Genomic DNA, 24,450 nt, shown 5'->3' with positions numbered 1-24,450 from the left:
CAAGGGTCCATAGACAATGTTGTTATCTATACATAGTAGATCACATGTCTTCAATCGGGTTTATAATTAAGAACATACGGGTTGATCAAGAAATGTATGAAGTACCATTTTCTAAATATTTAAGAACATTTCTAAATAGTGATGCTCAATAAGAAACTCATTATCCTCCAGGAATCGTGATCTAATAAGAGTTCTTGTAGAAGAAAACATCTGGTGTTTTTTGTTTTGTTTTGTTTTGTTCCAAGTACTTCTGCAGCAGGTTAGGTCTCGTGTTAACGATTCCTTTTTAACCAGACACAAAATAGATAAAACAAGGTATGAGGTTACCACTTGCCATTGCCAGGCGAAAGGACAAAACATAACAACACAAGATTCCTGGTTAGAGTTTAGATCTCTTTAGTAGCCTTACAAAAGATACATCCATATTTGGCTCCGAATACAACAAAAGAAAAAGGTCATGATTGGTCCAGAAGAAAGCGCCAAATCCAGAAAGGTTCTTCTAAAGAAGACGACCCCATTTACTCACTACCGAACATGGCACAGTAGATGACAAGCAAAGGTTATCAGAGATCACTGAAATCTTGCACTTGGATGAAGCTACTCTTGGATGCCACTGAAGTTGTGCTGACACTTCATTCACATCTTCGTCAAAAGATGTATCATAATACAATATAAGTTGTTCAAGATTCGGCATCGTCTCTAGGAAGTGTTGCACCTGCTTTATCTGCTCCTCTATGTCCTCATCACCAAAGATATCTCCGAACTTCAATATCTTTAGAACCTTCACTGGACTTGATGATAGGCAAGTAGGAATGTCCTCCTCCCAAGGTTTGCACAAGCACATGTCCTCTTCCCAACAGTTTTTGATTTTGTGATGGAGTCCCTACCAGCATAAATGACATAACTTCAACATCTAAAGTGGTTTGACAATAATGAGAGCATATGTATAAATAGCATGTGTTGGTACTTGGTACCTCAAAGACTAGGGTTTCAAGCTTTGGACAATTCTTAAGTAGAGCCGGTAGTGGCTCCCAAGCTACTTCTGGGTCAGTCTGAATGGTTAAGTGAATCAGGTTGTTGAATTGTGGTATTGGTTTGCAGCAGTAAGTAAGTACCTGAAACAAAACAAAAAAACAAATCATATACTACCAAAAAAACAAGAGCTAAAACCATTTAAGATACAAAAGAGAGAGTATGAGACCAACCTGAAGAGTGTTATATGACAAGTAAAGGATCTTAACATTGCATATTCCCATAAGAAAATTTGTTGCATTACCAACCATCTCTTCTTGAGGTGATCTATCAATATCCTCATTTGAGATTGCGCTGACAATCTGATCGCTTGTCATTATAAGATCGAGACTAGCTTCGACCAGCGAGTTAAACTCCACTTTTGGATACATGTTTGCGATAGCATCAGAGTAATCAAGGTAGACAAGATTCGGGGTACTAAACGACACACTCTCAAGGTTCTCATCAAAAGTTCTTGAACGGCGAACCACTAGCCTTTCGAGGGTGTTATGAAAAACAGAACAAGATCCCTTAACCTCGAACAAGTTGTTAAGAACTAACTCTTCAAGCGCATGACATCCAGACAGAAGCTTAGCAAACACACTGTTTTTTACCATGATATAGTCAAGACAGAGTGTCTTAACCTTTGGAAGAAAAACACCTTTCTCCTTATTAATAGTGAGAACATCTCTTATTCCTAGTTTCAGCCTAACCAAAGTCTCGCTACAAAACATCTCTGAAGGGAGCCGGTAACCCATTTCAGACGAGATGTTTAGATCAAGATCTAACACACCACGGTCCATCACCTTGAGTAACCAACCAATGATAATAGCTGGATGAATGACATCTTCACACTTGAGAGAGAATCTGTTTAAAGGAACATTATGGTGCAAAACCAACACTCTATCCACAAAATCCACAAAACTCCTAGGAGTTTTGCCCTTTTTTCTTGTTATCCACGGGAAAGTACACTTCCTTTGATTAGCAATTTCAGAATTCAGGTAGATAGAGTCATTGAACTCAAGATTAGGTGTAAGAGCAAAGAGATATCTCCACCTTTTGGCTAGAACAGAAGTAGAAGCAGCTTCTTTGGTGGGAACAAAAGACAAGATGTGACTTATAAGACAATCTGGTAAGCCGCTGATGTAATCTTTGGAACCAAGATTCAACCTCTTTGAAGACATAGCGACAGGATCAACCTGAACAAAAAAAACACATTGAGTAAGACATTTCGGACAAACACTTTTCATTTCATAGTTCTTAAAATCAATAACACTTGCACTTACCTTGATTGTTAAAACGCAAAGGTGGCCGTGGAAGATGCAAAACTAGGGTTCTAACATAACATTTGTTTATATGTTTTTAATTAGATAGGGCGTGAGTTTGTCAAGTTGATTTTTATTATTATTTAATTTGGTTAATATCTTCTGAAACAATAGATTTGCTGAAGCTTCTAGGCAGTATAGATATGACTTAGTTCGGCGGGATTTAATGCAGCTCTGTGTCCCTAATAAGTTCTTTTGACGTGACAAATATACTATTTTATAGTGTGAGATCTTTTAAGTTTTAACCAATGTATCAAGATTAGTTCCTCCTAGTTGAGTAGACTATAGACTAAAAAGACACTAAACACATTATCTGACTAGCCAATAAGTCACTATTACATACGGTTCTTCATAGTAGTTGTTGGATCACAACTTTTGATGTACAATGAGTTTACTTAGTTAGCATATATGTAATATAAGATGTTGTTGCCCACGAAATAATGTTAATTTTTTGTTTGGTCAAATTCAATGAATAATGTTTCTATAGATAAATCATTAGGTTACTAGGCTTATTTGGTTTAATAGCCCGTATGATATCACCAGTTTGTATCTTACTAGTTGATATAACTCCTGAATATTCTCCTATTTTTTTTGTAATTATCATAATCTTTGCTTTGTTAATATTTTAATTTTTGAGGATTACGTGTTTGGTTGGACTAACTTTAACACGACCTGTGAAGCCTTACAAAAATATGTAAACCTATGTGATTAAAATAGATTGCATACTGATAGAAGATAAAATGAAATGGTAAGACACCGAGGGAGGAAGTCTTTTTGAACAAACAACATAAGATATGTACGCTTTCTAGACGTTTAGCAATCTTTTACAAAAACTTACGCACACCATCAACATCAATTACAAAAAAGAACAGAGAGATGAGACTAAGACTAACAACCACAGCTTTGCTAATCTTCTTTTCAAACTGGGAAGGTGTTTTTAAAGAAGTCCAATTGTTGCTGAAGTAGAGCACACAGTTGTAGATGATAAGGTGATCTTATCAGAAACTACTCGGATCTTGCACTTGGTTGAGGCTAATTTTTCAAGCATCTGAAAAGCAGTTGATACTATTCTCGGATCATCATCGTCACCTCGAGTAACATAGTATAAGACCACTTCTTCAAGGTTCGGCATTGTTTCCTCAAAGTGCTTGATAATATACATCTGCCTATCCATGTCATCGATGTCACAAGAGACCGCCCCAAACTTCAATACTTTCAGCTTCTTTACTGGACTTGATGATAGACATGCAGAAATGTCTTCCCAAGGAGTGTGATTTATATCTCCATAATGTAGTCCCTGAGGTATGCAAAAAGGAAATGGATTTTTTTTGGAACATAAATGTGAGTTAAAAAAATGCCAAACTGATGCAATAAAGAGTAAGTGTTGTTACTTGAAAGACTAGGGTTTCAAGCTTTGGGCAATTCTTGAGTAGAGCAGGCAGTGATTCCCAAGAAACTTCTAGGTCCGTCTGAATGGTTAAGTGAACCAGGTTGTTGAATTCCGGTATTGGTTTACAGCAGTAAGTAAGTACCTGAAGCAAAAAGGAAAAAAAAATCATATACTACAAAAAACAAGAGCTAAAACAATTTAAGATACAAAAGAGAGAGTATTAGACCAACCTCAAGAGTGTCACTAGACAAGTGAAGGACCTTAACATTGCATATTCCCATAAAAAAGTTTGTTGCACTGGCAACCATCTCCACCGGAAGTGATCTATCATCATCTGAAAATTTTGCCTTGACGAGCTGATCTTTCGTCATTCGAAGATCTAGTCTAGCTTCAACGAGGGAACTAAACTCGACCTTGGGATACTTGTCTGCAATAGTATCAGAATACTCAAGCAAGACAAGATTTGGGGTGTCAAACGACATTTTCTTCGGGTTCACATCAAAAATTCTTGAACAACAAACCGATAGTCCCGTGAGTGTGTTATGAGAAACAGAATAAGAGCCCTTAACCTCAAAAAAATTGTTAAGAACTAACGTCTTAAGCGCCTAACAACCTAACAGGAGCTTACGAAAGAAATTGTTTTTCACAATGACATGGTCAAAACGCAGTGTCTTAACCTTTGGAAGAAAAACATCTTTATCCTTATCAATGGCGAGGACCCCACAAATTCTTATAAACAACTTAACCAAAGTCTCACTCACAAACATCTCAGAAGGGAGAGGACAATCCATATCAGAAGAGATGATTTGTAGATCAAGATCTAACACACCTCGGTCCATCACCTTGAGTAACCAACTAGTGATAATAGCTGGATGAATAACATCTTCACACTTGAGGGAGAATCTGTTTAAAGGAACATTCTGGTGCAAAACCAACACTCTATCCACAAAATCCACAAAACTCCTAGAAGTTTTGCTCTTTTTTTCAGGATTCAGATAGACAAAGTCATCGAAATGAAGATCACGTGTAAGAGCAAAGAGATATCTCCACCTTTTGGCAAGAACGGAAGTGGAAGCAGCTTCTTTATTGGAAACAAAAGACAAGATGTGGCTTATAAGACAATCTGGTAAGCCGCTCATGTAATCTTTGGAAGACATAGCGATGGGATCAAGACTTTAAACGCCTGAACAAAAATACATGAATTCAATGGAGTCGGAAAAAAAAATTTGAAGCAGAGTTGGAAAAGTCACTAAATACTAGCAAAAGATTAAGTGTCTGACTGTAAGGTACTTTTAGAGTAAAAGTTATTAGGTGGAAAAATATTAACGCCACTTCCCATTATTTACTTACCAATCAGGTGAAAAGCATTTTCACCCATTAACGTTAAAAAAGTGGAAAAGTACATTAATATGTTACTCTCTCTACTAGTGGAAGAAATGTTTTACTCTTGATTTGACGTTTCTTTTTCCACCACTTTTCACCATTTTATTTTCACCATATTACTCCACCAAAAACCAATCACACCCTAAGAGTAAAAGTTTTATAACCTTGATATTTTTTAAACGTAGATGCGGTTGTGGAAGAAAATAGCAATTAGTTTTAAAGAAGAGTGATTTTCACTCTAAGACACATTTTGTGTTTTTATTACACTATAAGACACTTTCTACTCCTAAAACACTTTATTTTAACTATTTCCTTCTTTTTTAACCAAAGCATAACTAAGACATAACTAATAGGACCCACTCATTAATTCTATCTTCTTCTTCACCATTCTCTTGTAACTGTATCAACGATGGCTAAACCTTGCGATGAAAGCGGCGGTGGTGACGAGAAAATCATCAACTGAAGTAAACGGAGAGCTCCGTTATGTCAATGTTGCGATTCTATGTCCACCGTAATTTTCCCTCCCGGAAATCATGATCTCTCAACATAATGAACTTCATGAAGCCACCACCACGATCTCCGACCTCAGATCTACCTTCGTCGTATCAATTTTATCTTCAAGCCATGCTCAAGCTCGATCCCCAAATATGTCTCCATAAAACGCCAGCACCGACGTGACGGAGCAGCCAGAGAGCTTCGTTGTCGACGACCTCAAACCGCGAGCTCCACTTTGATTCAATGCCACGATGAAGCGAAATCTGGGACTGCTCTTTTTCCGCTGTTAAGCTTCTTCCACACTGAAATCGCATATGATTCATTCACAGCTCGAAGAGAAAGCTTGGTTGGAGCAACAATGGTCAACTTTTGACTATTTTCACATTCGGTCCTCCAACTCTTGTTTATTCTCCAATTTGTCTCAAACTTTTAATATGATCAAGTTTCTTCACCATTTTTTCCTAAGACTTTTTAATTGTGCAATATAGTCCAAGCAAATTTTTCAATTTTGTAATATTGGTCCATTCTGTTTGTTTTATTTTGTATTTGCCAATTGAGTTTTGGATTTGCAATAAATCCCTTTGATTTGAGGCCAAATTTACAAATGTGCACTTTAGCCTCACACAAATACAATTAAAAAAATATATGTATCTACAAGTATCTAAAAATGATTAATAAGAGGTAATTAGAAGCTAATTATCATTTCAAATCATAACATATCAATGGGGTATGAGTTATTTCTTGTGTATGTAATCATATGTACATTAAAATGTATGCACAAAATTTCATTATCCACATGTATAACGATAAACAGTACACTAGTAAACTTGAGTAATGATTTACATTTACTAAATAAGATACTAAATACCGTTAAAGCATAACATATCAATGTGATATGATTCATTTTTTTGTGTACGCTTGTTATAGTAATATATGTTTCATATGTACATGAAAAAAATTACACAAATGTTACTATCCACATGTAGAACGATACAAGTGTACACCATTCAACTTGGGCAATCTGATTCACATGTACACAGTGAAATAAATAAAATTTCACCGAAACTATTTCTTGTATTTTTGGCCACAAAACATGAGAAATTCAAAACTGCAACTTTAAAAGCAATTTGTTGTGTATACCATGTACACAAATACTTCATTATCCATATGTACAATAACTCACATATACACTAATTAACTTGTACAATAATATACGGATATCATATAACTTTACTATTTTTAAATACATAAATTTAAACATGTAAACCTTCCAACCTAGAGCAGTACCAATTTACAAAAATATGTACACATATCCATTAACTTAATACACGGATATCAGATAATTTTACATAATGCTTCAAGTGTACATATATCGTTGAGTACACCTGTACAACTCGTAGAAATGGTTTTTTAATGTTTCAAGTGTACACATATCATAGACACAAGCTGAGAGGGCATGATTTATACATATGTGTGATAGCCTGTCCAAAAGCATTGTCTAGGACTGTGAATTGGCCTAAATAAAGACCTCATAGTGTATGTTGTAAAGCTTTACATAAGTGCATGAATGTTATATAATAACTTTTTATTCACTCTAAAAAATATAGTGTTGTGGATCCCTCTAAATTTGCAATATTTGCATGGTAAAAAATTGTCATGGTGTACAGTTTTATTTATTGTCCACATGTACAACGTTTCACCAAAAAGAACACATGTACACCGAATTGGACAACTAGAAATAATGATAATTTAGGATTTGAATGATTTTGAATATCTTGTTTTAGTCAATTTAGATCATTTTAAAATTTATTTATGTGTATATATTACATTTAAATGATTTTTACCATTTTAATTTAGTTAAAATTTATACACTCTATTTGCTTCATCTTAATATTTTATGATTTTAATGATATTTACCATTTTAATTTAGCTAATTTAAGTCATTTTAGGTTCTATTTTGTAATATACATTGCGATTATGTGTTCATATGTATATACCAAGGGAAAAAGTGCATATTTGTAAGTTTATGATCAATTAAAGAGGACAAATTTGCATATTCAAGAATTTGGGGTCAAATGACAATAAAACTAATTATGAAGGGCTTAAAATGAAAATAAAAGAAGTTGTTTGGGTAACGCTCGCTCGATCCTGATCTCAGGCTCGAGTTTCAGTTCGCCATGGGAGGAGCTCAATCAAAGCAAAGGATTGTGGGAGAAGGTCTCGGTGGTGATAAGGTTGCGGCGGCGACCTGAAATCATTGAGAAGATTTGAAATCGTTGAGAACAAAAAGGACTGCGGCGGAATGGAGCTTGTCGGCGGAGCTCGGATGGAGCCATGGATCTCTGTCTTCTTTTTATCAAGGATCTCTGTGTCTCTAAGCTTGTAACCATGGATCTCTGTATTTTTAAGCTTAGGATTCACAAATAGAGATGAGTTCACCGTCGTCATCTGTCGGAGTAAACCCGTCGTCATCTAAGGTCATGAGCTCTGCCATGCCGACGCTTCTTACCTTTGCCTCAAGAACGGCAACTGGAGATTGGAGCTTGTCGTCTCTCTCATTTGCCTCCTTACCTTTCTCTCAATATTAGTTAGGTCATTGGAGATTCACCTGTGGAAAAAAAGAATTTTTGTTATTTGATTTAGTTAAAATTAAAGAACATCGTGGATGAATTGAAAAATGTATAATTTTAAAACTTAAAAGAAAATGTCTTGAACATTTTAAAATTAAAAAGAAAAATATGTAAAAAACAAATCTTTTGAACAAAAAAAAGAAGAGAATTCAATCTGAGAAAGAAGAAGTTGATAAGAAAGAGAAAAATGAAACCCATTAGTTAGCTTATTTAGTTAGCTTATAAGCAGAAATTAGATTTGGTTAAAGAAAACTACCCTAGTAGAAAAAAGTGTCTTATAGTGTAATATTAAACTAGAAAAGTGTCTTATAGTGTAAATGTTTCTTTAAAGAAAGAAAGAATGGATAAGTTCTAACTTCTAACATAACATTTGATTATATATTTGTTTGAGCGTAAAGTTGTCCCGGTTAATATTTTATTGTTTAACTTAACTTTGGTTCATATCCTTTTTGCGTACTGACACAGAAGATTTGTTCATGCTTCGAGGCAGCAGTGTAGATGTAACGTTGGTCGGCGTACACTTATTAGTGCGTTAATCTATACTATTATTTGTAAAATTATTTTTTCCATTCGAAATTTCAAGTTAAAATTAGAAGGGTTAAATATAATATATTTAATGATTTTTTACATATAATTTATTATATATAAAAAAATAAATTTTGTATTAATTATATTAGATTTTTAAATTAAGATAATTCTTATATTTTGCATTAATATCTTGAAATAATATTTTTTTTATTTTAATATATAGAAACATATTTTATATCAATAATACTAAATTTTAAAATAAGATAATTTTTATATATTGTGTTGTTATCTTGAAATAATATTTTTATTATAAAAGTTAAAAATATAAAACATAAATAAAATATAAATAATTTGACATGTGATTTAAAAAATTTGAAAGCATAAATATTAATTTTTCATGATAATTTTTAAATTTATAAAACATAAACTAATAAGTATTGGAAAAATATTATGTTCGGAAAACACCTACAGGAGTCTGGAGACATTTTTTTTTTCCGTCTGGATAATTTTTAATTAAAGAAAACGGGCCAAGCCCCGATAACCTATTCCGAAGCCCAGATACAACTAAAAGGCAACAGGCCCAAAACATTAAAGCCGAATCCATTAACGGGCCGTCGGCCCAACCATTTAACTCCCGAACGACGTCGGCCGAACTACGCAACAAGGAGGGTGGCAACTGAACACGTGTGAGCATCTTACCTCTCAGGACGACACGCGTCGCCACCATCTCGACTTGACCGTCTTCGCCGCAGATCTCCATCGGTCCACATCACCGCCACTTCCTTTCGCCGGAGCTCATAACCTGGAGAGCCTCCGTCGAAACCATCTCTTTTTCTTCGCTTCATCAACTCATCGGAGAGCCTCATCACTCTTCGAGAGCTCCTCCGACAAGGCCCAACCTCTCAAACACTAAACCCGCAAGACAACCAACCAGATCTAAAGAACGGATCCTAAAAACCCTAAAACAAACCCACTGATATACCTACAGCCGACGACGCAAGGCTGTGGTAGCCTTCACCTCCCGGCGACTAGAACCGACTACGGCGAAACTGAAGAAGCTTCCAGCTAGCGGCGACAAGAACCGGCGGCGGCGAAGCTGTGGAAGTCTCCACCTCCCGGAAACAGGACCCAACCAACTATCATCTTCACCACGCCAACCCTCCAAGTAACCGCGTCTTCACTCCAAGATCCGAACCACCACGGAGGGTGTTTGGCCAGAGGTCAGACAAGGCGGCCACTGAAGGAGATGAGGAGAAGACAATTCCAAAACTATTAAACTGAAGGACGATGGACTCCAGCGTCGGCACGGACGCTCACGCGCCGGCCGAACGCCGAAACCACCGCAGATCTACTTTCTCTCTCTTTCAACTTTTCGCTCGCTCCGTGACGTCCCAGGAAGACAGGAGTCTGGAGACATTATTAAACGCGTTTTTCGATTATTATTTTTCCAAAAACGTCTTTGGTGATCAGAAATAATTTATAAGATTAATTATACTATCGTTTACAACTTATAAGTCTTCTATAGATTGAAAACATCAGCAATAAACCGGGAAGACATATTCAAAGCTATAGAAGATCTTTTGCTACTTGACCAGCATTATCAACAAAAAAAAATATCAATTTGATGAATAGCATAAAGATAGTAAAAGTAACTTTTGAATCAATGCTATAGTACCAGTTAAAAAAAATCAATGCTATAGTAATTTGTATGTTGCTTTTTACATAAAGTATCCTACTATATAAAAGGAGCTAAATCCTAGCTTCCTAAGCCTTGCCACATGAACAAAATAATCAGAACTAACCATTATGCCATGTCATTCCGGACTGGACTTTAAAAAAAAAAAACCAACCATTAAAATATGCGAAGAGTCACGGTTTAACCTGGTTCAACTCCAGTTACATCATAATAAAACAATGCATGCATTGATTGTTGATTATTAGTCTTCTAGCTACCACATCTTTGCCATCCTAAATCAAAATCGATTTTTACAACTTTAACTTGCCCCATACTTAATATTCTTATAGCTGGTGAACAATTTAATTTAGGAAATCGTTATATCCTACTATATAAAAGGAGCTAAATCCTAGCTTCCTAAGCCTTGCCACATGAACAAAATAATCAGAACCAACCATTATGCCATGTCATTCCGGACTGGACTTAAAAAAAAAAAAAACCAACCATTAAAATATGCGAAGAGTCACGGTTTAACCTGGTTCAACTCCAGTTACATCATAATAAAACAATGCATGCATTGATTGTTGATTATTAGTCTTCTAGCTACCACATCTTTGTCATCCTAAATCAAAATTGATTTTTACAACTTTAACTTGCCCCATACTTAATATTCTTATAGCTGGTGAACAATTTAATTTAGGAAATCGTTATATTTCATGTCAAAAATACATACTGTATTCATTGAAAATTAAATAACATATATTCTACCATTAGGATCAAGAACTCTAATCTGAAGACTATATATTCATCCCCTCTCACTCTGAAAAAATCACCACCGCCAACCGTTCAAGATTTTGTGTAAGTCAATATTTGAAAGTCACAATTTTGTCAATTTTTTGGCATAAGTGATATGTTTAAGAGTTGGATAGTTAAGTCCGTATGCGGTTGGGGACGTGGGGTTTGGCTCACCTTCCACTGTTTATTTTCAATTGTTTTAATAATAGATTCATATTGATAATCTGTGCGAACAAACGTATAAGATTTTAGTTGGTTAAGATTAAACATAGACCGACAATCTTCCGTCTTTAGCTATTGGTCTCCGCCAAAAAAATTTGATTTAATATAATAGTTCCTGCCTGCTAAGCTACTACAATTGTAGTTCACGTCTATCGGTCATATAAAATATTTAGTTTTTTTTTGGCTTTATAAGATTTTAGTTTGTAATTAATCTCATGGTTCGATTTTATCCATTGAGACTTTTTTCACTATGTTTTATTATCAAACCATTTCACTTTGCCTAACATTTAAATATTCTTTCCTTTGTTTAAGGATTGATTGTTCCTCAATACCATGGTCAAACCAACCGCCAAAGATCTTCCGCTTATGGAAGGTATTTTGAATTTACAAGTGCATTTTTGAATCAAAAACATTATTAGTATTGATATATTAATTTAATACTTTAATCCAAATCTTTAATAAAACAATTATAAAATACAAATTATTATATATATATATATATATATATATATATATATATATATATTTATATTTTTGACTATTTACATCTTATTAAATTTGAAGTGCACAAAAAAAAAGAAAAGTTACATCTTATCTGATAAGATTCCAAATATATAAATACAATGCTACGTTTTGATTTTTGTTTATTGCTACGAAACGTTTTAAAAACTTGGAAAAATGTAAAAATACAGACGACATGACCGACCACTCCTTTTCTCCTGGTTTGCAAGAATCTAATTGAGTTGCTTAATATTTGTTCCAAATTAATATATAGTCCCATCAGAATCATAAATTAATAATCTATCTCTATATAATTTTATATAAGTACTAAATAAAGATATTTTTGTTCATTTTATAGTTACAAAACTCTAATAAAACAAATATAAACATTATTAGTAAAATATGTTTTTTATTTAAAAATACAAATTATGAAAAAAACCACAATTAGTTCTTAATAAAAAAATCATGCTCCCAACTGTATCAACAGATTCGTCATTCACCCCTAGAAGACACATATAGGAATAATTAAATACTTTGGCAAAAAAAAAACATTTTTGTGATGAAGATTCTTAGATGATGATCGTTTTCTATACAAACATGCGGCACCTCTACACCATTGTTTTAATCCCAGGAAAACACGTAGAAATCCATTAACACAAATATTAACATACTTTAATTAAATATGTAATCCGCGCGGAGCGCGGACACCGACTCTAGTTTATATAAGGGCATCTTCATTTCATACCTATTTTTTCTTCTATAATTTTCATAAAAATAGAGTAATTTTATTATAAAGTAAGTTTTGCTCCAAACAGGGAGATATCAAAAGAATTCTCTACTCTCAAAATTCTATTATCTTGCTTAGGTTTAAAGGGACTCTTCTAACAGTTACTGATCACACACCGGATCATCCGAGTGAACTAGTTTCTCTTTTACAGGAATATGCAGATGTGTTTCCAGAGGATAGCCCCATTGGATTACCTCCAGTGCGTGGGATTGAGCACCAAATAGACTTTGTGCCTGGTTCTACACTGCCCAACCGTCCAGCATACAGGACCAATCCAGTTGAAACCAAAGTTCTTTTGAATTCAACGGAAAGAAGACTGTGCTGGTGCCTTTGTCTCCTAAAGAGGTTCATGAAGATCAAATCCAGCTTCAGAAAAAGAAAGCAAAAGAGATTGATCTCAAACCTGATCATGACAAGCATCACAGCCTCTATGCCAAACAGGAAGATATCAAAAGAATTCTCTACTCTAAAAATTCTATTATCTTGCTTAGGTTTAAAGGGACTCTTCTAACAGTTACTGATCACACACCGGATCATCCGAGTGAACTAGTTTCTCTTTTACAGGAATATGCAGATGTGTTTCCAGAGGATAGCCCCATTGGATTACCTCCAGTGCGTGGGATTGAGCACCAAATAGACTTTGTGCCTGGTTCTACACTGCCCAACCGTCCAGCATACAGGACCAATCCAGTTGAAACCAAAGAACTGCAAAAACAAGTAGAGGAGCTGATGGAGAAGGGTCATATCCGAGAGAGTTTGAGTCCTTGTGCAGTTCCAGTGCTCCTTGTGCCAAAGAAAGATGGGAGCTGGCGCATGTGTGTTGATTGTAGAGCAATCAACAACATAACAGTGAAGTATCGCCACCCTATTCCTAGATTAGATGATATGCTTGATGAATTGCATGGTTCTTGCATCTTTTCTAAGATAGACTTGAAAAGTGGATATCATCAGATTAGGATGAAAGAAGGAGATGAGTGGAAAACTGCATTTAAAACTAAACATGGCTTGTATGAATGGTTAGTTATGCCATTTGGATTAACCAATGCGCCTAGTACATTCATGAGATTGATGAATCATATTCTTAGGTCTTTCATAGGCATCTTTGTTGTTGTGTACTTTGATGATATCTTAGTTTACAGCAAATGCTTAGAAGATCATATAGAACATCTTAGGGCTGTTTTGGATGTTTTGAGAAAGGAAAAGCTATATGCCAATCTAAAGAAGTGCACTTTTTGCACAGATAACTTGGTCTTTCTAGGTTTTGTTGTAAGTGCAGATGGTGTAAAAGTGGATCAGGAAAAGATCAAAGCAATACAAGAGTGGCCGAGTCCAACTACAGTGGGAGAAGTAAGGAGTTTTCATGGACTGGCAGGTTTTTATAGGCGTTTTGTGAAGGATTTCAGCACTCTAGCAGCTCCCCTAACTGAGATAATCAAGAAGGATGTAGGATTCAAGTGGGGAGAAGCTCAGGAAGCCGCATTCCAACTCCTTAAAGAGAAGCTTACTCAATCTCCTCTTCTCATACTTCCTGATTTTTCTAAAACATTTGAAATAGAATGTGATGCCTCAGGAATTGGAATTGGTGCTGTGTTGATGCAGGATAAAAGACCTATTGCTTACTTCAGTGAGAAACTCAGTGGAGCTACTCTCAACTATGCCACTTATGACAAAAAACTCTACGCCTTGGTGAGAGCTCTACAGACTTGGCAGCACTATCTCTGGCCAAAGGAGTTTGTCATTCACACCGACCATGAGTCTCTCAAGTATCTTAAAGGACAAAGTAAGCTCAGCAAGAGACATGCTAGATGGGTAGAATTCATTGAAACCTTCCCGTATGTGATCAAATACAAACAAGGTAAGGAGAATATAGTTGCTGATGCACTATCCCGAAGGTATGTCCTCTTAACTACTCTTGATGCTAAGTTGCTAGGCTTTGAGCAGATTAAAGAAATGTATGAATCTGATCCTGACTTTCAAGAAGCTTATAAATCATGTGCTAAGTATGCTTTAGGACATTATTTTAGGCATGATGGATTCTTATTCTATGACAATCGTTTATGTGTGCCTAATTGCTCTTTGAGAGATCTATTTGTCAGAGAATCCCATGGAGGAAGCTTGATGGGTCATTTTGGTATAGCAAAAACCCTTAAAGTTTTGCAGGATCACTTCTATTGGCCGCATATGAAAAGAGATGTGGAGAGAATCTGTGGAAGGTGCACAACTTGCAAGCTTGCAAAGTCTAAAGTTCAACCTCACGGTTTGTATACTCCTTTGCCTATTCCTACTCATCCTTGGAATGATATATCTATGGATTTTGTTATGGGATTGCCTAGAACTAGGACTGGAAAGGATTCTATCTTTGTGGTTGTTGATAGATTCTCTAAAATGGCACATTTCATAGCTTGCAATAAGACTGATGATGCATTACATGTAGCAAATTTGTTCTTTAAAGAAGTTGTATGTTTGCATGGAATGCCTAGGACTATAGTTTCAGATAGAGATACTAAATTCCTTAGCTACTTTTGGAAAACATTGTGGTCTAAACTAGGAACTAAGCTATTGTTTTCTACTACTTGTCATCCACAAACTGATGGGCAGACTGAAGTAGTTAATAGAACCTTAGGCACTCTCCTGCGTGCATTCATCAAAAAGAACTTGAAATCATGGGAAGATTACTTACCTCATTGTGAATTTGCATACAATCATGCTATGCATTCTGCTTCTAAGTTTTCTCCGTTTGAAATTGTTTATGGGTTCAATCCCATCTCACCTTTGGATCTAATACCTTTACCTGAGTGTGAAAGGGTTAGTATGGATGGGAAAAAGAAAGCTGAGATGGTTCAGCAGATTCATGAGCAAGCTAAGCGCAATCTAGAAGAGAAAACTAAGCAATACGCCAAACAAGCCAACAAGGGAAGGCGTGAGATGATCTTTGAAGTTGGAGATCAAGTATGGGTTCACTTGAGGAAAGAAAGGTTTCCAAAAGAGAGGAAATCTAAGCTAATGCCGAGGATTGATGGCCCTTTTGAAGTCACCAAGAGGATCAATGACAATGCCTACAAACTTGATCTGCAAGGTAAGTACGACATAAGTGATAGCTTCAATGTTACTGACTTGATCCCTTTTGTTGCAGATGAGCCAGATTTGAGGTCAAATCCTTTTCAAGAGGGAGGGGATGATGTGATCATGGACCAACTATCTAATGGAGATGATGAGGATCTGGATAAGCCGACTGATGGAGATGTTCTAGCCTTGCCTAAAGGACCTATGACTCGATCAAGATCAAGGAAGCTCACGCAAGTTATTGGAGGATTGGTTAAGATGTCATGGAAGCAAGAGGAAGGTCTTGGTAGAAGCTTGATCAACCAAGACACACTTATCACCATTCAAGCTACTTCACCATCAAGCTGATCATCAACTAAGCAAGCAAACTATGTGTGCTCTTTTTCCCTATCTTTGGTTTTGTCCCAATGGGTTTTCCAAAGATAGGTTTTTAACGAGGCCATAGATTTGCTTCTCAAATCTCTTAGTTGATGATCTCGATCCAACCTTATCCCGGATCAACCTTATGTTATATTATGTCTTTCATTTCATGTTTTCAAACTTGTCTTTTGTTTCTATTTTCAAGAGAGCGTGTGTCTTTACTCTCTTGATAGTTTTCGAGAAGCTTGGAGTCTGTTCCAACTTCTCTTATATAAGTGTACTTTGAACCCCTTATCAATAATCAATTATCTTTTATCTTAAAACCTTTCTTTGTTCTCTCTACTGCTTGTCCGCGAGTTGTTGAGTGTTCTTGTTGGTGTGTAATATCCAACAACCCAAGAGTGTCTATCTCGGTGTGTCATATCCGATCTAGTCACTTAGGAGTATCAAGGAGCCTTTCCGCAGCCTCTTGTGTCACCAATCGATCCACAACCTTGTAGAGCTTGAGTCTTTGATTCGTTCTAGCAAGGATCTATCCCATACTATCCAGAGAAGCAATCTAGGGACGTATTACCTTGTCATTCTAATCAAACCAGGATGAGTCTTGATGTAAGAAACTTGATTTTGATAAATAAAGTAATGGAGAATCACTAGGAAGTTGAATAAATCTCATAGGAGTTAGGATGAAGTAGCTATCCCACTTTCAAATCAGGTGATCCCAGTTTTCCTGTTTGGGAATATGACAGCTTCCTTGTCATTCTAATCAAACCAGGATGAATCGCGATGTAAGAAACTTGATTTTGATACATAAAGTAATGGAGAATCACTAGGAAGTTGAATAAATCTCATAAGAGTTAGGATGAAGAAGCTGTCCCACTTTCAAATCAGGTGATCCCAATTTTCCTGTTTGGGAATATGACAACTTCTTTGTCATTCTAATAAAACCTGGATGAATCGCGATATAAGAAGCTTGATTTTGATATATAAAGTAATGGAGAATCACTAGGAAGTTGAATAAATCTCATAGGAGTTAGGATGAAGAAGCTATCCCACTTTCAAATAAGGTGATCCCACTTTTCCTGTTTGGAAATATGACAGCTTCTCTGTCATTCTAATCAAACCAGGATGAATCGCGATGTAAGAAGCTTGATTTTGATACATAAAGTAATGGAGAATCACTAGGAAGTTGAAGAAATCTCATAGGAGTTAGGATGAAGAAGTTATCCCACTTTCACATCAAGTGATCCCAGTTTTCCTGTTTGGGAATATGACAGCTTCTTTGTCATTCTAATCAAACCAGGATGAATCGTGATGGAAGAAGCTTGATTTTGATACATAAAGTAATGGAGAATCACTAGGAAGTTGAATAAATCTCATAGGAGTTAGGATGAAGAAGCTATCCCACTTTCAAATCAGGTGATCCCAGTTTTCCTGTTTGGGAATATAACAGCTTCCTTGTCATTCTAATAGAACCAGGATGAACCGCGATGTAAGAAGCTTGATTTTGATACATAAAGTAATGGAGAATCACTAGGAAGTTGAATAAATCTCATAGGAGTTAGGATGAAGAAGCTGTCCCACTTTCAAATCAGGTGATCCCAATTTTCCTGTTTGGGAATATGACAGCTTCTTTTTCATTCTAATCAAACCAGGATGAATCGCGATGTAAGAAGCTTGATTTTGATATATAAAGTAATGGAGAATGATGTGATCATGGACCAACTATCTAATGGAGATGATGAGGATCTGGATAAGCCGACTGATGGAGATGTTCTAGCCTTGCCTAAAGGACCTATGACTCGATCAAGATCAAGGAAGCTCACGCAAGTTATTGGAGGATTGGTTAAGATGTCATGGAAGCAAGAGGAAGGTCTTGGTAGAAGCTTGATCAACCAAGACACACTTATCACCATTCAAGCTACTTCACCATCAAGCTGATCATCAACTAAGCAAGCAAACTATGTGTGCTCTTTTTCCCTATCTTTGGTTTTGTCCCAATGGGTTTTCCAAAGATAGGTTTTTAACGAGGCCATAGATTTGCTTCTCAAATCTCTTAGTTGATGATCTCGATCCAACCTTATCCCGGATCAACCTTATGTTATATTATGTCTTTCATTTCATGTTTTCAAACTTGTCTTTTGTTTCTATTTTCAAGAGAGCGTGTGTCTTTACTCTCTTGATAGTTTTCGAGAAGCTTGGAGTCTGTTCCAACTTCTCTTATATAAGTGTACTTTGAACCCCTTATCAATGATCAATTATCTTTTATCTTAAAACCTTTCTTTGTTCTCTCTACTGCTTGTCCGCGAGTTGTTGAGTGTTCTTGTTGGTGTGTAATATCCAACAACCCAAGAGTGTCTATCTCGGTGTGTCATATCCGATCTAGTCACTTAGGAGTATCAAGGAGCCTTTCCGCAGCCTCTTGTGTCACCAATCGATCCACAACCTTGTAGAGCTTGAGTCTTTGATTCGTTCTAGCAAGGATCTATCCCATACTATCCAGAGAAGCAATCTAGGGACGTATTATGTGGTATCAGAGCATCTCTGGTTAGGGAAGTACTCGTTTCTCTTTTTGTTTCGATTTAACCTGTTCATCTTCTTGATCAGTTTTTAGATCGATCCGTTTTGTTTCAACTGATCTGTTCTTTGTTTCGCAATATCCATTGATTGATCTGAGATCCGTGGTCGTTTGGGTGTGTGATCTAATCATTTTGTGTCGATCTAATTGTTAAGAGTTTGAACTTGATAGATCTAGGTTTCGCGAGTTTAGATCCGATTGTTATCGATTCATATTCTAGATCTGATCTTTAGTTTGAATCTAATTGATCGTGTGATCTGTTTTAAATCATCTTTAAACATCTAGATCTACTTGTGTGTCGTTGAAATCTGATTAACAAACCTACCCTGATCGCGTTTCTATTGTGATTTTGCAAGTTGTCGATTTGAATCCTCCTTTGCTTGATAATCAAGTTTTCTTTTACCGCCAGTTATTTTCAGTTTAAAATCTCTTGATCAACTACTGATTACGATCAGTGTATTGGAACTATTTACTGGTTGAGTGTTGTTATTGATTCTAGGTACCAATGGGGAGAGAATCAGAAGAAGAAGCCGAGCTAGTAAGGAAGAACAAGATGCTGAGAGATCAAATGACCGAGCAAATGAATCAGACCATGATCTCTACTATGGCTGATATGCTTAAGGCTAGCATGAAGGAATTACGTGAAGAGATGAGACAAGAGTTGAGGCAAGCTACTGGCCAGGGACATAGCAATGAGTCTAGAAGGAACCGGCCTACTCCAGTACGGCAAGAGCATGCGGGATCACAAGAGACCGACAACTACTACTCGCGCAATAGAACTGAGCACAATCCAACTGAGCGCAGTAGTTCATCTTCTGAACTAAGCAGAGGAAGATCAAGGCGTGAACATGATGGAAGGGGGTCACGCAAAGACAAGCTTTCAGGACTTAAGCTTAAGATTCCACCCTTCCATGGCAAGGTGGATCCAGATGCCTACTTGGAATGGGAAAAGAAGATCGAGCTTGTCTTCAATTGCCAACACTACTCCAATGCCCAAAGGATCAAGATTGCAGCAACTGAATTCTATGATTATGCGTTGAGTTGGTGGGATCAACTTGTAACTACTAGACGGCTTAACCAAGAGAATCCGGTTGATTCATGGCACGAGATGAAGTCACTCATGCGCAAACGGTTTGTTCCAAGCCATTATCACCGCGACCTACATCAAAAGCTGCGAAGACTTACCCAAGGAACACGAACTGTTGAAGAATACTATCAAGACATGGAGTTGCTGATGTTGAGAGCTAGTATCTTGGAGGATAGAGAAGCCACTATGGCAAGGTTTCTTGGAGGGCTTAACCGTGAGATACAAGACAATGTGGAGATGCAACACTATGTGGAAATAGAAGAGATGTTGCACAAAGCTATTCTAGTGGAGCAGCAGCTCAAGAGGAAGGGTAACTCACGCAGCTATGGATCGTCTAAGTTCCACCACTCTAAAGAAGAGAAAACATCCTATCTGAAGGATAGCAAGCCTCAGCAGAAAGAAGAGACTAAGCCGAGCTGCATATACAGCAAAGACAAAGGCAAAGCTGAAATTACTAGTTCAAGAACTAGAGATGTTAAGTGCTTCAAATGTCAAGGGCGTGGGCATTATGCTAATGAGTGCACCAACAAAAAGGTTATGATTCTTCTTGAGAATGGAGAGTATGAATCAGAAGAAGAGAAGTTTGATTCTGATCATGAGAAGTCTGAAGAAGAAAGTGAAGTAGAACCCGTGAAAGGAAGGTTGTTGGTGACAAGAAGGCTCTTGAACTTGCAAGCCAAGAATGGAGAGCTTGAGCAGCGAGAGAATCTATTCTACACAAGGTGTATGGTTCAGGGAAAGGTGTGCAGTCTCATTATTGATGGAGGAAGTTGTGTCAATGTAGCTAGTGAGACTATGGTGAAGAAATTGGGTTTGAAGATTCAGAAACACCCAAGACCCTACAGATTGCAGTGGCTCAATGAAGAGGGCGAGATGAAAGTTTCTACTCAAGTACTGGTTCCTATAGCCATTGGTAGATATGAAGATGAAGTCTTGTGTGATGTGTTGCCAATGGAAGCCAGTCATATACTCCTTGGAAGACCCTGGCAGTATGATAGACGTGTGAATCATGATGGCTTCACCAACAAACATTCTTTTGAATTCAACGGAAAGAAGACTGTGCTGGTGCCTTTGTCTCCTTGAGGAGCTGATGGAGAAGGGTCATATCCGAGAGAGTTTGAGTCCTTGTGCAGTTCCAGTGCTCCTTGTGGAAATAGTCTAAGTTTTATCAAGTATTTGTTTTCCAATGCTATATAGATGTGATAAGTAATAAATGTGTTAGATTGCCAAGTGCCAACAATGAGACATGCCCAAACTTCTCATGCGATTGAGAGACCAATAAGAACATGATTAAAGAAGAGTTTTTATGATGAAATTCTTAACGAAATATAAGAATCCGTCTCTTGACTTTTAACTAAAAAGCTAAGAAACAACTCTTAAAAGAACTTTTCATTAATCATGTTCTTATGATATTCAAAATAAAATAACAATGAAATCATAGGCAACACATGGACCTGAAAATTAAAGGCAACAAAACACCTACACACGAAAAGAAAAGAGAAAGGAAAGTTGTCTTCCAAAAAAGTAGGGTTTTCACGTAGCAGATGACGTTGTAAAAGAAACAGCCAAACAATTTCACTTTTTTTTTTTTTTAGTGGTAACCAGAAGTTTGTCGTCTATCTCAGAGAAAGCATAGCGCTTGCTTCAACTTTAGCTTTCTTAGGAAAAAGGTCAAAACACTGTCGTCCGTTACTTTTTCGTTTCCCTTCTTGTGATAATGTTCATATCATTCCATGTACTTATTAACGAAAAACAATAATTATAATTAGTACTTCTAAGATGGTAAAACGTATACCTTTATATTTTAAATACATAGTTTCAATATGCATCATACTATTTCGTTTATAGAAATGATCTACTATGTATATCTTCATTTGTTGATACAAGATTAGTAAAAGTCAAAACTTTTTTTTTTATAAAGATAAAGCCAATCATTTTGAAGGTTCAGTTACTTTCTTACAAAACGTTAGTTGTAAATGTGGGCAGCTGCCAAGTATAGATCACAATTATTAGCCACTCTATGTAACTCATGAAAGCTCGATTATTATTATCGTTTGCTTTTTCGTGATTTTACTTCACTTTTGGTGTTTTATGTTAGTTTTATTTGGCATTTCTAAAATCTGAAAGAAGCAATGCTGCTAGTAATATGAAACAAGAAAATACAAAGAAATCTTTCTTTCTTTTTTTGTAAACAAAATACAGAGAAATCTAATTGGTTGTTTATATACATTAATTACCAGTCAAAATGATATCGTAATGGAATAGTTTACAGATGTTTTAGCAATTTAGCTAGCTAGTTGCATCACATCTCTTACCGTTTCTCTGCATGTGAAATAAGAAAAGGTAACATGTTTAGCTCTGATGATATGGAAAACAGAAGATAATATAAATTTTGTGTGTTTTGTCTTGTTTCAAGGTTGATGTCAGGCTTGTGAATTTAAGTATTTAAACGTATAATTTATGTATTGTTATGAATAATGAGATTGAGACAATTTACTAAAGATTTTACTGACCTTATACATCAATTAGTGCTTATGTTTTAAATGTATGCGACCTCAGCTCTATCGTCATAGCTTACCGATATCTACCATAAGCATCTGCATTAAGCCTGTTCAACATTGTAGAGACACACCATTAGCTAAGCAACCAACGACTCCCACTTGTAAGTAAATAATTTAATTATTTCAATGTGTATTATATGCTTCCGGTTTCAACTTGATCTGACCTCACATCGAGAAGACGTGCACATGCGAAGGTGCTACAAAAACACAAATGGTATGACTGAGAATTTTATAATTATTTGTCTTGCGCTCCTAGGATCTATCCCCCCTTCAGATTCTTGAAAGTGTCAACAAATTTTACAATCAGACAAAAGCTTAGGTTAAGAGATACACACATACGATTTGGAGATATACACATACACCTTTAGCCATGGCGATACTCTATATATTATTCATGGAACTTGCCAACTGTCACATACTATTATTCATAACGTACTTACATATACTATATAACTCTATAAATTATGGTTATTTTATGTGGAATTTAGTTATGAAAATAAATCAACTAGATTAAATAGCTAGGCCTATTTGTCGAAAAGAGAGAGCTAGGCCTATGAAATGTTTCGTAATACTTGTCCAGTTGTCCCAGTTCTATAGAATGGAAAGCTATATTCAAGTTTATTTCTAATGTAACCTCCACATATTTGCACAAAGGCGAAAGGTTAATTACCAAGTACGAACCCTGTATAATTTGGTCGACAAAAAGTACCAACCTTGTAATGTTTATTAATAAAATGCCTTTCCTGGTTACATTTAGGTCGAGCAGATGATTTCATAATTTATTACGAGTATACTCTTCAACAACCAACAGAACTATAGAAGGAATGTCTGGCTTTGAGTTTTTTTTTTTTTAATTAGTTCACGTGATGTGATACCCTCGAATTATTAGTTTGGTATTAATTCTGGTTTTTTAGCCGGAGTTTTTAACTCATGATTTACATTTTTTTTTGTTTTTTTTTTTTAATATTTTTGACTAAGAAACGATTTTTACATCTCTTATTTAATAGACAGTTTTTAACTATTTTTAATTAAAATATAAGAAAAACTAAGAACCGTCTTTTAACCGAAGTTAAGAATCTCAATTAAGAGACCGGGGTTAATGATTGTTTTAGAATATTTCCGTAAAAGTTACTACGCGTCCATGTTAAGATCTCATAGATTTTTTTTATTTCAAGGGTTTAGATAAAATATAAACTACAGATGAACTGGCCAATGGATTAAAAATATTTGCTATACATATATTGTATTTAAAAATCACAAACAGCTAATTTGGAAGCAAAAGTGAGTTGGAGTGGCTTTCTATGCATGATATTTCCACCAAACACAGAATATGAAGTGCAAGACCATTGGGTCACGTAAGATAGAGAAGTTAAATGGGAGCTAGTAAATTAATGCTCCTAGAACATCTAGTAGCTAAAAATACTTGTAACTGATCAACATTTCAAATCCATACTAAACCAGATTTATGCCAAATTAATAAGTTACATGCATGTGTACTGATCAATATTGAAATCTATTTTGTTTTGGTTATTAATTGATACAATTAAAACAAACTAGTAACTAAAATCAGAATTGAACACTTCACCTATCTATACTCGGAGTTGGCGTTATGCGGCCGTTTATATATCACAACAAAGACTTCTTTTCACTTATGTAATCTTTGTAGTTATTAGTCAACAAAAGAAAAGTAATGGTTGCATAAGGAGGCAGGAGGTAGATTCTTTACTAATAAAATGAATACTAATTGATAAGAAATTGTGAAGAGTTTTAGTTCGATTTGAATCTGACTTCCGTGAGCTTTGCTGACGTTACACTATCACGAGACATGTTTTCTTGTGGTGCATGCTTTCATATCTCAATCTCATAATAATGCGATTGAGATCCCAAAAAAATACATAAGGTGAATCTGAATTTATAAAGTATTATTCCACTACATAATGTCTTGTTGCTTTCGACTTTATACATTTTTATTGTATTCCATAATGCGAATTGATATACGAAGAATAACGTATCGCGAATCTCAATATATTCAGCTAAGTATTATTTTAATTTTCTATAACAA

General features: G+C 35.8%; 3 protein-coding genes across 3 annotated transcripts; all 3 read right to left on the bottom strand.

The window, feature by feature from the left end:
* Positions 1 to 323: 323 nt before the first annotated feature.
* LOC106365041 (F-box/LRR-repeat protein At4g14096-like) lies at positions 324 to 2,442 on the bottom strand. Its single transcript, XM_048741265.1, has 4 exons — positions 2,298 to 2,442; positions 1,206 to 2,210; positions 975 to 1,115; positions 324 to 883 (listed from the first exon to the last, which is right to left on the bottom strand). Exons 2-4 carry the CDS (start codon positions 2,193 to 2,195, stop codon positions 500 to 502), a joined length of 1,515 nt encoding a protein of 504 aa, XP_048597222.1. The 5' UTR covers positions 2,196 to 2,210; positions 2,298 to 2,442; the 3' UTR covers positions 324 to 499.
* A 484-nt stretch (positions 2,443 to 2,926) lies between these two features.
* Positions 2,927 to 4,331, bottom strand: LOC106363620 (F-box/LRR-repeat protein At3g59250-like; the record flags this gene model as incomplete). Its single annotated transcript, XM_048740546.1, has 2 exons — positions 2,927 to 3,868; positions 3,957 to 4,331. Coding segments are annotated over 2 exons (561 nt in total), but the record flags the coding sequence as incomplete, so codon positions are not given.
* LOC111198300 (putative F-box/LRR-repeat protein At5g41840) lies at positions 4,199 to 4,957 on the bottom strand. The gene has a single exon (XM_022691835.2). The coding sequence runs from the start codon at positions 4,881 to 4,883 to the stop codon at positions 4,332 to 4,334; it is 552 nt and encodes a 183-aa protein (XP_022547556.1). The 5' UTR covers positions 4,884 to 4,957; the 3' UTR covers positions 4,199 to 4,331.
* Positions 4,958 to 24,450: the final 19,493 nt, after the last annotated feature.

This window comes from Brassica napus, chromosome A9 (genome assembly GCF_020379485.1).
Source record: "Brassica napus cultivar Da-Ae chromosome A9, Da-Ae, whole genome shotgun sequence".
Classification (NCBI taxonomy): Eukaryota; Viridiplantae; Streptophyta; class Magnoliopsida; order Brassicales; family Brassicaceae; genus Brassica; species Brassica napus.
This window is presented reverse-complemented; position numbering and strand designations above follow the sequence as displayed.

Coding starts and splice junctions, on each gene's coding strand:
- LOC106365041 (XM_048741265.1), bottom strand. CDS start 2,195: ATGTCTTCAAAGAGGTTGAATCTTGGTTCCAAAGATTACATCAGCGGC. Junction 1,116..1,205: donor TGTCATATAACACTCTTCAG/GTTGGTCTCATA, acceptor GTTTTGTTTCAG/GTACTTACTTACTGCTGCAA. Junction 884..974: donor TTGAAACCCTAGTCTTTGAG/GTACCAAGTACC, acceptor TTATGCTGGTAG/GGACTCCATCACAAAATCAA.
- LOC111198300 (XM_022691835.2), bottom strand. CDS start 4,883: ATGTCTTCCAAAGATTACATGAGCGGCTTACCAGATTGTCTTATAAGC.